General features: G+C 51.2%; 1 protein-coding gene across 14 annotated transcripts in view; it reads right to left on the bottom strand.

The window, feature by feature from the left end:
- Pax2 (paired box 2) overlaps positions 1 to 12,561 on the bottom strand; it is a 91,653-nt gene that overhangs the window by 13,157 nt on the left and 65,935 nt on the right. For all 14 annotated transcript variants that reach the window (NM_001437790.1, XM_087550440.1, XM_087550447.1 and 11 more), the window contains 2 exon segments: positions 6,419 to 6,545; positions 8,787 to 8,962. In NM_001437790.1, the coding sequence (NP_001424719.1) occupies positions 6,419 to 6,545; positions 8,787 to 8,962 (303 nt within the window).

Here is a 12,561-nt window from a genome sequence, read left to right as displayed (position 1 = left end):
GCTGTCTTTTCCTTAGGCAATCTCTTCTTAGGAAATGCCAGAGAGCAGAGTAAACAACGTTGAGAGGCCCCTCTTTGGGCTACCCTAAGCATCTCTAAATAACATCTGGCAGCATTGGGAAAGATTTTTCCTACCTCCCTCATTGTGAAAACAAGGCGTTAGCCCAGGAAAGCCTCCTTAACCCAGGTATGCACTTAAAATTAAGACCATAGGTTTGTGAAAATGTTTTGATTAACATTCCAACAGGCCTGTTCTCCCTTATTGCTAAATGAGTTAGGGAGAGTACATGAAGAAGAAAAAGTGTCTGATGTACCCAGCATCTTGGGGTTACGGATAGAAGAGATAAAGAGGAGTGGTGAAGACTCCATGATGTGGACCATATTCGGGCTCAGCTTAGAAGGCCACAGAACATGTTTGCTAAGATTCCCCAAACCCTTGTCATCTCCCCCATGGCTCCCTATGTGGCCCCACTGTCGGACTGTGTGCTTCTGCCCAGGCTCACCCCTGGGGAGGCCAGCCCATCATTCCCACGATGGTTGGTAAGAACAGACATGGGTCTGTGTTACAATGGTTCATCTTAGATTCTACTCTAAACTGGCCTGCCCTCAGCCCCAGAGTGGGTCAACGTCTCTTCTTTTTAACATCTTTCTCCTCAAAAGGTAGAATGGATAGAAAAAGAAAAGGAAGAGTCTCATCCAATGCTTCCCTGAGCTGCTGGCCCAGGGCACTGCATATCTGTCAATGTCTTATTGCTATGGAAATGCTTCCATAATTAAATCACAGCAAGGTCTGGGGCTGGGGTCCTTAGGGATGTAGCCAGAGGCCTCAGAGATAGCTAAAGGAGGCCTCACCTCTATGCCTTGGGCCTTGCCAACCTAAATAGAGGTGTAGAGGAGAGCCCTCCGTCATGGCTTAGTGGCCTTGGGAGCACATGTCTGGAGTTGTCCTCACCCCCTTCTTTCAAGGTTGGAGGGAAACTCTGGTCTCTGTGCTCTAAATTCCTCCAGCTAATCAGGGGCTTTGAGCCCATAGACAGGAGTAGGAGACTCCCAGCCTCTTCCAGAGGCTTTTATTGCCTTCTCCTACCCCTCAGGGGCTGGCCAATGGCTATGTGTTTATTTTATGGGGGGGATGCAGTTGTATTGGAAGGGGGTTGTTAACTACAGGAAAGGGGAGGGTCCCTGGCAGTGCGACGAGTAGACGGAGGTTTCCCAGGGTCCACAACTCTGTCTGCCAGAGGGTCACTTTGCCATCCATCGGATACGCAGGCAACCCATGCAGGCAGCTGGACGGCATCTGAGTTTGTCCCAGCATTGTTTTTCTCTGGCCCTCAGGGCTCTAGGGTCACCCTGTTCTTTAGCTCTGAAGCTGGGGTCTCCAACCTCCCCACTTCGGATCAAAGATGACAGTTTCTACCTCCTCTGTCTGACTTGGGCACACCCCTCTTGGGTACCCTCCACAGATTCTTCATGGATCTGAGTTGTAGTTTCTTCAAAGCTTCCCTGGCAACATACACAGGCGCACACACAATGGAGGAGGGCACTGTCCGGATTGTAAGATCTCTCATCGTCCATGTTATCCAAAACAAGTATGATTCCCTACCGAGAAGACCCTGGATCTGGATACGCTTGGAATAAACTCCCCCCTCTTCCCTTTCATCCATTGACCTTTCGGGGCCTCCATTATCTGAGGGTTGGCTTAGCACTGGGGGAAGGGCTCCTGGGTCCAGATCTGGGTTAAAATAAAAACTAGTCTTTCTGATGGATCTTTTCTTTAGTTGATCTCCACACTGGGATATTCTAGCTAGTTCTTGGGGGATGATGCTAACTCTCCTGCTAACGTCCCCTCATGGCTCAGCGTGACATGGGGTGTGGATTTTTATGCTGAGCTCATTGTCTATGGTGGCTTTTTGTTTGTTTTTCTCAATGGGAGTCCTCTGCATTTTGGATCATAAGATGTCACTACAGAGAAGGTTCGCCATCGCTCCTGCTGGCACCACGGTGAACTATTGCCCTGAACAAAATTCTGTGTACCTTCTTGGCTTGAGGTCCCTGCAACTACTTATGGCATGAACTTAAACTTAGATCTACATCTGGGCTTTCGAGTCTCCGTTTCTCGTGATGACATGTATGTGCCCCTCCCCTTTATTTCTCTGGGTCATGGGGGGAGAGCCTGTGGCTCCCCAGTTCCTGGACAATGTTGTCCCTGCCCTGCTTCTATTTTCTTGGGTCCAAGGTCACACGCCCTGTCTGCATGCGTTATACCTCAACATTCCTACACTAAGGTTTACCTCCGTGAAAAGCTCACAGTACCTTACATCCTGCTCTGACTCTGGCCCCAGAGAGAGGGGTGGCTGTGCATTAACTGCTCCACTGATATATTTTACCCACCTCTGCTGTGCTAAGCTTAGTCCCTTGTTTCTGAGTCATTCCTCTCATACCTCCGAGAACTGCAGTCGCACAAGGCTTGCCCAGTGCTTGGTAGTGATGCCCACTAGAGGCCAGTGAAGCCCGCTCTATGCAGCTGCTCTGGGGACACGTGTGTTCTTAGGTTCTCCAGGAAGCACTGGGGCTTTGTGAGCACCAATTCTCTTTAGCACCAACTCAGCCCATGGCTTCTGGGAAGAAACTTGCCGTCTACTGTTGGATAGACTTTACCCAAGCCAAGGCACCCTTGAACACCCCCAACAGCACTCCCAGCGACTTGGGGATCCTAGACCTTGTTTTCATCTCTTCCTTCCAGACTAACATCAGTTTCAGGGTCTCTGCAGGGTCACCTATCACTGCGGCCTGGGCCAAGGCCAGAGAGGAAGTCGTGGGGAGGAAGAGCTCTTGTTGCTCCTGGTGTTGGGAAACTTAAGAAGTGAATGGTACCACAATCAGCCATAGCAGAGGCCTCTCTGCAGAGTCCCAGGCCAGAGGGTCTGTGGAACACTTAAAGGTTAAGGCCATTTCCCTGTGGGGTTCTTTGAAGAGGATTTGAAGGTGGTTGAAGGCAGCTCCAAGCAACCGCCATAAGGAAGCCCGAGGCCGGAGTGCCCCTGGCCCATTTTCTCAACTAGTGGGTCCCATTTCCTTTATCACTTAGTTGAGAGTCGGCTCTGTTCCAGACCGGCAGCCTAGAGCAGTGGGCTGGAGCAAAGAGATGCGACTGAGCTGAGGCAACCCAGCAGCGGAGGGGAGAGTGGGTGATAAATTTAAATAAGCAGCTTGACTTGGCAGCTTGCTGAGTTGTGATGCAGTGAAATTAAAATCTCGGCCCGCCGAACTTCCAAACGCTACCCTGAGAAATCGGCCGTCTTGCCTTGGTTCCCTGCTGGAAGCTGGGTGGGGAGGCCTATCTGGCTGAGTCCTAGCCTGTGGCAGCCACCCTTGCCTGAGATGTGATTAGCTATGTCCTGGCCGACTGGCTCCCACTCTCTCTCCACACAACAGTTCAGGCTCCTGTCTCCTCTCAGTCCTGACCTTGTGGAACAGCTGTATCAAGTGGCTGGTGAAGTTTGAAATCAGCCTCTAGCGCCAGGAGATGGCAGGAATATAAATAAGGTCTGGCTTCTCAGGTTGAGCCAAGGCCTCCCCAGCCAGCCTTCTTAAGACCCATTCTTTGGGGTTTGGCTCTTAGGGAAGAGGATGGGCTGGGTACCTGGGGGACTTGTGGAATGTCTTGGCACATCCAAGGTTCTAAGAGCACGGTGGCCCTGCACTCACCTAAATACCCCTCTCTTCCTCCTCCAAAGCCCTTGCTAGTCTCAAATGAAACAAGCGTTTAAAGAAGGCTTGTGAGTGGGACACAGTGGTTCACCCTTCTTAACCGAAGCGCTTGGGAGGCTGTGGGGTACCTGGATAGCTGCGAGTGGTCAGACTGGACTACAGAGTGAGATTCTGTGGGGTGGGATCTTTGGGAAGAATTTCTGCAGACACAGCAAGAGTCTACCCCCTCCTCAGCCTGCTTGGAGCCCTGTTCTCCCAGACGTCAACATCTCCCTAGAAGAACTCACTCCAAGTTTGTGTGTGCTGTCTGTCCTTGGTACCCAGCTTAATGCTGCTACCTATCACATCCTGGCCCCAAAGCCACTGTGCTAAACCTGTTCCCAAGACAGCCCATGACGTCTCTGGGCAATACCTGTTTCTCACCTTGACAGAACCTCCAGCAAACTCTGTTGGTCCCCTTAATAAACACATCATGAATCATTCATCTTTAATAGATTATGCAAATTAGGAGGACATAAAATCAACAAAGATCAATAGTTGCGGCCGTTTAATTGCCAGCAAAAATACATTTTAAGAACGAGCATAATCTGCAGCCCTTCCTCAAGTAATGGCGCTATTAATCCAAACACTGGATCTTGGTCTAAGTGTGGAAAAATCATCCCCTGCCCCCCAGCCCCCGCTCCCCTCCCCCACCCCTCTCCACACTTCTCTCTTTTTTGGCAATTTCCAGTTTCTGAGCGGAGTTTCCCCGTCATTACCACTGGTGAACAGCTCCGAATGTTAATGGTTCTGCTTTTGTTACTCCTCGCTTGATTGAAATGTCGCATACAGATTGAGATGTTACTGCTAACTTGCCACCTGGGAATGTCAAGCTGGGTCTGAAATGAACTTTTCTCACACTTGGATCCAGATGGATCAGCCGGAAATGTTCCCAGGCTGAGCTGGGACCGTTCCAGGGCCATGGGGGGGAGACTGATGGGGGCTGTTCAAGGTGGAGGCACTTTTCCACATTAGCCCCCAGTGTCCCCTGCAGCAGGAGTCCTGCCCGGAAGAGCCATGTGTCCATCCCCAGGAAGTTCCTACCTTCTGGACTGCGGGCGGGCACTGACTACAGAGAAAAGTCCTTCTTGCTGTTTCACCACTTTTGAGCAGTATCCACTGCACCAGAAAGCTGGCCTGGCTTGGGTTGGAAGATCAGAGAGCAACTAACTATATGGGGCTTTAGAGGGCCCATGCCCAGGGCCTGTTGAGCTAGGCTACGGCGGTGTTTCTCAACCTGTGGGTCGCGACCCCCCGAGGGTCATGTGGATATTTATATTACGATTCATAACAGAGGCAAAATTACAGTTTTGGCATAGCAACAAAAATAAGTGTACAGTTGGGGGAGGTCACCACAATGTGAGGAACTGTATTAAAGGTAGGGCTGCAATGTTAGGAAGATGAGAATCACTCACTGGTCTAAGCTGCGAACTGACTCAGCGGGCCTCGTTAACGATGTCCCCAAAAGCCTAGTCACTCTTCGGATTCCTAGCTAAAGACTATGACTCTGTTTTTTGCTGGACATGGCTGTACCAAGATATCACTTCAGGAGAGCATGGGAAAGGTAGGGTTCTCTGGAGCCTCCTGAAGCTTTGAGCCCACCTCAGCCAGAGCAATACTCCTATCCACACAAAGTTACCAGGCCACCAACACGACAAATCACCACAGAGGTCTCCTATAGCCCATTCTCTGTCTTTTCCACTGGCTGTGATGCTAGCTACCTACAGCGCTGCCATCCTGTCCCCAGACGGTCTCAGCTCACTCCCTGGTAATGCCTCAGTGTCTCCCAGTCCCCAGTGAGACCCTTCTTAGTCATCCTGTCTCCCAAGGTACGAATGGCACATTGGCTTTAGTGCCTCCAGAATAATTAGGTGAATTTTAATAACACCTCAATGTGTGGCTCTCTTACTGGAACACTTTCCTGGCCCGGAAACCCTTCCACGGTGCCAGGGACCTTCTGAGGCCGGCATAGGAAGCTGTACATCAGAAGCATCGTCTGTCAGATCTCCCCTGCATGGCCACTCCAGGTACCTCCAAGCCCCCATCCCTGGAAGGTTTGGCCAGGGTGCCTCTTCCCCGGCATTTGACCTCCCCAGGTCTCAGAATCCAACTTCCTCTCATTGGCTTCCTCTAGGAAGCAGTAGAGAGGCTACAGTAACTAACTGTGTTCCACTCTGCAGGGCTGTTGCCATATCCTCAGGTCCAAGGCCACAGCTAAACAAGCTGCCTGGAGAGAGGAAAGCAAGGTCTGCAGCACTCTTGGAGACAGAGGAGTATAAAGGCTAGAGACCTGGAACCTCTGAGCCACTTTCCCCAGCTGCCCTATTTGCCTTAACATTCGTCTACACAGGTCCTCAGCAGACAGCTGGGGAGAGAGGAGACAAGGGCAGAGAGAGCCAGCAGCTGGCTCCTAGCTCCCACCTTTTCAGGCTGAAGCCGAGAACTCTGACCACAATGTTTCTATTCCTATATCAGGGAGAACTCTGACCACAATGTTTCTATCCCTATATCGGCGCACATCTGTTCAAGAAGACTCTCCCTCTCTCCTTCTCTCTCTCATTCTGCAGATACCATGGCAGGGGGCCCACTTGTCACATTGGGGCCCAGATGGCAGAGACTGAGGCACCCCACTGAAAGCAGCGCCCCCACCCTAATGGAAGCCACCTTACCGGTCACGACGGGGTACGTCTGTGTGCCTGACACATTGCTGCCCAGCTCAGGGTTGGTAGATGCAGATAGACTGGACTTGACTTCATCAAGCCCAGGGGTCAGGGCTGGGAGAGAGTATTCATTCCCCTGGGAGGAGAGAGAAAAGCGACAGCTATCTATTGATGCGTGTACACGGAACGATGCAGTGTGCAGATGGAGAGGAGGACCCCGGAGCCCTCCCAGATGGGGTGGAAGGAGATGGCTGGGTGGGGCAGTGAGATGGGGAGGGGCTCCCTGAGTAGGGAGAGTGAATTCGGTGAGAGTGGGGGTAGACCTGACATGGTGAGTGTAGATGCGGTCTGTACACTGGGAGTGGACTACCCAACATCCCCAAAGCATTATCATCCTCATCTTTTGCCTAAGAAGCTCCAGGAGGGCATACAGCAATGGGGATCCCCTAGCTGGGAAGTATGGGTACTCAAGTTCCTCTAAGTGGGAACCCCGGTGGGCAGAGATGGACCCTGGCACATGGCTGAGTTAGTAGTTGGGGGAAGGACCTAGTGGGGCCTCCAGCCTGGCACTGCTGTGTTGGCTGATGGGGTATGGGCACCCCTTTTTAAAAAACAAACAAAGACAGCCCCATGGGCCCCTTGCTCTCTGCCTGTGCACTGGGGTATGAAATTGGGGAGGGGGAGAGTCCACATGGCTAACAGAAGGGTAGGAGGGGGCCAGCCATTGACTCTGAAAGGGTGTCCTGCCCGAAACACTTGGGTAATTGCCTTTTTATTGCAACCACCACCAAGCCAGACCCCGGAGCCGGGCAGTCCAGGAGCCTGCACAAAGCAGGAAAAGTTGCTCTGATTAATATTACGTTAAATTAAAACTGATTTTCTGCTCTTTCGGGTCCGTTTTTTTCCCTTCCGCTTCCTGGCCCCCCCAGCGGACCACCTCCCCGCCTTGGCTGGACGGGATTGCCTCGTCATTTCCAATTCCTTCTCGTATTGATCTTCCTGTAGAAATCAGTTTTGTAATTAGCTGCAAATTAGGCCTTCTACTGGGGGTGAAGCTGCCCCCTGATTTATCACCAGAGTAATTCGCTGTGATCGGAGAGAAATTAAAATGAACTCAATTAGGCTTCGGATTTGCTTTATGGGCCCTGCTCCGAGTTTCAGGGGGAAAAATGACTGTGCTGGTGTTTAATAGTCTAATGAAAGTAAATAAAGGTTATTCATTGTAATACAGCCAGGGACTTGGGGAGGGTGCACCGAGCCGCCCGCCTTGGCCAGCTCCTCCTTTGTTGGTTTATGGCTCAGGGCACCTTAAAAAGACTTTTGATTTTTGTTTTATGAAGACAAACAGCTTATGGGATAAAAGGACGGGTGGAGAGAAAGGCGAGAGGCTAGGGGCTGTTGAAATCTTAGAGTGCAACTATGCTGTGTGGGGCCTGAGGCAAAGCCAGTATAAGTGCGTGTGTGTGTGTGTGTGTGTGTGTGTGTGTGTGTGTGTGGTGTGTGTGTATGTGCGCGTGTACAGTACAGTACAGGCTGTACTGTGCTGCAGTTGGAGGCCTGACCTAGGCCATATTTGTGGGCTGGTTGGGGGCTACATTGGTGTATAGATGGAGGCACGTGCTTGAGGGTTACTAAGCACAATATTATTGCATGGGGAATAGGGCATGCCGTGGCACATGTGTGAAAGCCCGGGGACAACTCTGTGGACATAGTTCTCCCCACACCTTTACATGGCCGTTGGGCTGCAGTGTTGGGTGGAAAAGTGCCATTAACCACTGAACCATCTTGCTAGCCCTGAGATGTGAAGGCTTTAGGGGCTATGCTTCTGAGTGGTGTGTTTCTCTGATGTAGTGCATGCTACGGCCCATGTTGTGTGCTTTGTGCTCTTCTGTGTCTGTGAGACTCGTGGGTGGCTGAGACGGCTGTCAGCCAGCCTGGGTTCACATTGGATGGATGCAGCAGGGACAAGCAGGCAGGCACGGATGGGTTTTCTTTCTGACACTGGGCAAGAGGATTTTTCACAGACTTTCTGTGGGACCTGGTGGGGCCTGGGCAAGGGTCATAGCAAGAGGATATTTCAGACTATCCCATACTCGGGTCACAGAATGCCAGAGCTGGGTGAGGGTGGGGGACTGAGGGATGCCACAGTGCCCTTCATCAGGAATTGGAAACCCTAAATAGGGACAGCATTTATGTTTTCATCCATAGCTTATCATTTTAAATGACTGTGTACTGAAATTATTTTTCTTAACTATGCTTTAACGTCTGTCTGTGTGGCCGTGTTCCTGTGGTGCATATGCGGTAGCTGCTGGTGTGAGAGGGCCTTGCTCTGCCCAGTTCTTTTCTGTTCTGGGTGGGCAGCAAGTTCCCCTCTCACCTGTTCTGATTTGATGTGCTCTGATGCTTGGAAGACATCGGGATAGGAAGGACGCTCAAAGACTCGATCCAAAGCTTCCAGCTGCTGCTGGGTGAAGGTGTCGGCTCGCAGGTGCTTCCGCAAACTGTCCACACCACTCTGGGAGTCTCCATTAGGGACAGAGCCCTCGGACACATCTGAGAAACACACAGACACTTAGGTCATGAGCACCAGGCCAACAGAAGTAAGGAAGGCAGTAGTGGGCGAAGGGTTGGGTACTTGGCTCTGGTCCCTGTGTCTCTGTGCCCCTGTTAGGATCCCTTTCTTCTAGCTCACAAGCTAGAGGGAGCTAGAGCCCTAGGCCTAAAGGCCTAGAGGGTTGGCCCTTCCTCAGAGACTGGGTGAAGAAGCCAGAACTCTGAAAGAGCTGAGGAGAGAGAAAGAAGGGAGATCGTAGCAGGGTAGGCAAGGACTGGGCAGAAATGGAGGTAGGAGGTCCCATGAGGCTATCTCCAAGGTTTTCTTTCCCGGGGCCTCTCCCATCCCCCAGCCTGAGTCATACTAGGTGAGAGGCTGGGTTCTCAGACATGCATTACTGTGGAGAATTGAACTGGGTTCAGATAAATTTCAGTTCCACAGATTCCAAGGATTGAAAATCATCAAATTTCTAAGCTAAGTATAACACGGAGTCTGGGTAAAGTCATTAACTACTCCTGGGGAGAGGGCCCCTGAGAGAGAAGCTGAGGTACACGGGTTGGGCTGGACACAGAGCAGGAGGAAAGAGGAGTCGATCGTAGGGGCTGCTTGGGCATCCACATGGTCAGACCTCAGAAAGCATGCAGGCAGCTAGGACCCGGCTATCTTTCTCCCCTGGACAGCTCAGGCTCAGGTCAGGCTCAGGTCAGGCTCAGGCTCAGGCTCAGGCTCAGGCTCGGTAGGAGCCAGCTCCTGGAGCACCCGGCTCTTCCATTAGGTTTCCACCAGGAGTCAAGACTTGCTCCATGGAGATAGGGCTGGTCACCACTAGAGTCTGCTTCCGGCCAGAAGGTAGTCCAGTCTCTAAATCTCCACTTTGGCCACGCATTACCTTGTTTGTCTCTGTTTCCTCTGTCCCTAACCCCTCCCCCACAGTGTTGGGCCACTTGGAGTTTTTAGAGTATTCTGAGGACAGAGTCTGCCCTACAGCCTCTCTGGACCCTCACTTTGCAACTCTGCTGGTCCCAGACCCAGCTTACGATTTCTTGGCTTCCTTCAGCCCATGACAAGCTAGGGATCCTTGAGCCTGGGGCCAGCCTGTGCTCTAGGCCCCAGGGTGTTCCTCTGGGACTGTTATATATATCAGTTTATAGGTGATTATATGATATGATATAATCAATATTGCATTATATACAGTAACACTGTATGGTATCATTTGGGAGACCATAGAAAGTATTACATATTGATTAACCTCAGTCTACAGCTATCCTCCCTCGCTGGCCTCTCAGAAGGAGCGAAAGGCACTGCTTTCCAAAAGGGAAGTGTGTGTGTGTGTGTGTGTGTGTGTGTGTGTGTGTGTGTGTGTGGTGGGGGGAGAGGTAGAAAGAGAAAATATGGAGAGAGACACACACAGAGGCAGAGAATGAGAGAGACAGAGAGGCAGAGACAGAGAGACAGACAAAGACAGACACTAAGACCAGCTTGAAGTAGGTAGAGGCTGTCTTGACATTCCTATGTTCCTATGGATGGAACTACCAGGTCTCTTACTTGTATTTTTTTCTGCATGGTTCTAGAACCGTTAGTGGGCCTGTCGGTGGAACTGGAATAGAGTATACTTATTTTCCCCTTTGTGTGAGTGTTCTCTATGCATGTGCATATGCAAGTAATAAACATCTGGATAAAAAGGGGTCTGGGTGAGTTTAAACGACAATAAGAATCTTTGTACAAGAACGTGGCCACATGAGCAATGTGAGCCCATGTTCCCCTTCTCCCACAAGCCCCCCCCCCTTCCAGGATGCACATCTCCCTACCCCCATGGCCTGTCACTGTCTACATGTCCCATTGTGCCTAACTGTCTCTGCTTGCAACCCTCCTTCCTTCTGGGAGAATGCCCTGCTGCTAGGGCCGAGGGAAAGTAGAATCAAGGGTCTTTGTATCTTATGCTCTTGCCGAATGGGCCCTAAGGAGCAGAAAGTACACTTGTCTGTGAGCCTGCATTCAGATATGTGTGTGTGTGAGCACACGCGTGTGGCAAGACGCTTTTTATGCCTCTGTGTGGATTTGTGTACATGCCTGTGTGTGGTTTGCCTCACCCTGTGACCCTGTGTGTGTGTGTGTGTGTGTGTGTGTGTGTGTGTGTGTGTGTGTGAGTGTGAGAGAGAGAGAGCTGAACTAAAGCTTTGTCCTCAGGTCACTGGCTGGAGGAGTCTCTTTGCCTTCATTTATTCAGGGGCCCTTCAGATCTTGACAAATCTGTCACTCTAAATTTGCGAGAGATTATGGTGCTCTCTCCCCAGCCCGCAGAGAGGTGATATATGATATCTGCTGCCCCTATTGATTGCCTGATCTGGTGGCAGAGGCCGGCGAAATGAACTTGAAATGAACATCATGCCTCAACTCATTGTGCGTATAATACACTACTTAATCCCACATTTTTCAGCCGCTATGGAATTCAATTGATCAATCATGTTCCACTGATAGTACTGTTTTAGGGGTTATTGCTGCTCCCTCCACTCGCTGACCTTTTTATTTATTTATTTTTCTGTACACACAGGCCCTTGGTGGTAAGACAGGTTACAGAGGCGGCAGCGGTGGAAAGCCGGGGGAGGGCTGGAAGGGAAGGAAAAAGGAAGCCCTCTGCTGGGAGAGGTGGCGCTGGGAGGCAGAGGCAGAGGAAGGTGGCGGGGTGGTGGGGCAGGGGAGACTGGTAGTTAGAAAATGTTAGTGGCACAGGGCCACCAAGCTTGCAGAGAACACTGACCTCTGGCTAAAGAAGTCCTGAGGCCATTCCCAAGTGGAAAGAAAGGTGGGATTTTGACAAGTATCAAGGAGTAAGGTAGAGGGAATCAGGGCAGGAGAACAGGGTGGGGCGGCAGGGATGAGGTAGGTGGGAGTGTCAGTAAGTGAACCACAAGGCAGAAAAAAGGCAGAGAGCACCACTACCGGTGAGGAGACAGGGAGACATCCATCTGACTCCCAACCTAGCCACAGTTCTGCTCATGCTCTATGACAGAGATGGTTCCCTTCCTTTGGGAGTGAGGAAAGGGGGAGGAGCTAAGGCAGAGAGGGCAGGCAAAAACAAGGGAAGGAAGTTGGAGGGGCCAGGAAGGTACAAGGAGGAGGGAGAAGCTTCTGGAAGAAGGAAGTCAAGGAAGGCCAGATAGAAGGAGTGAGAGGGAAAAGGAAGAAACCTTCCATGCTAGCACCTGGGAGGCACTGGCCAAGGTGGGAACACTTGGCAGAAGGACAGGACCTAGTGTCATGGCTGGGTGTTCAACTGTGGAGAGCAACCTGGGGCTAGCAGAGGGTGAGCTGGAGGACTAGGAAGGAGGAGGAAAAGAAGAGAGTAGAGGAAGAAGAGAAACCATGGAAGAAGTGTGGGAGAGGGGCGTAAAGCAAAGTGGTTGGCAGTGCTCGCCCTCCCAGAGGTGGCAGAAAAAATGCTCACGCAGTCTGGAGAGCGGCAAGGACCAGCCACAGCTTGAAGGGCTATCTGGCAACGCTTCAAACCTACTGGCAGAGGCAAAATTGAGTCCTGATCTAGGTTTCCGAGTGAGGGGGAGGAAACACGTGAATGTAGTCAGGTAGCATCAATTACAAA

Source organism: Rattus norvegicus, chromosome 1 (assembly GCF_021556685.1).
Source record: "Rattus norvegicus strain SHRSP/BbbUtx chromosome 1, alternate assembly SHRSP_T2T, whole genome shotgun sequence".
Taxonomy (NCBI): Eukaryota; Metazoa; Chordata; class Mammalia; order Rodentia; family Muridae; genus Rattus; species Rattus norvegicus.
The sequence above is the reverse complement of the archived record's forward strand: the minus strand, read 5'-3'. Positions and strand labels throughout refer to the sequence as shown.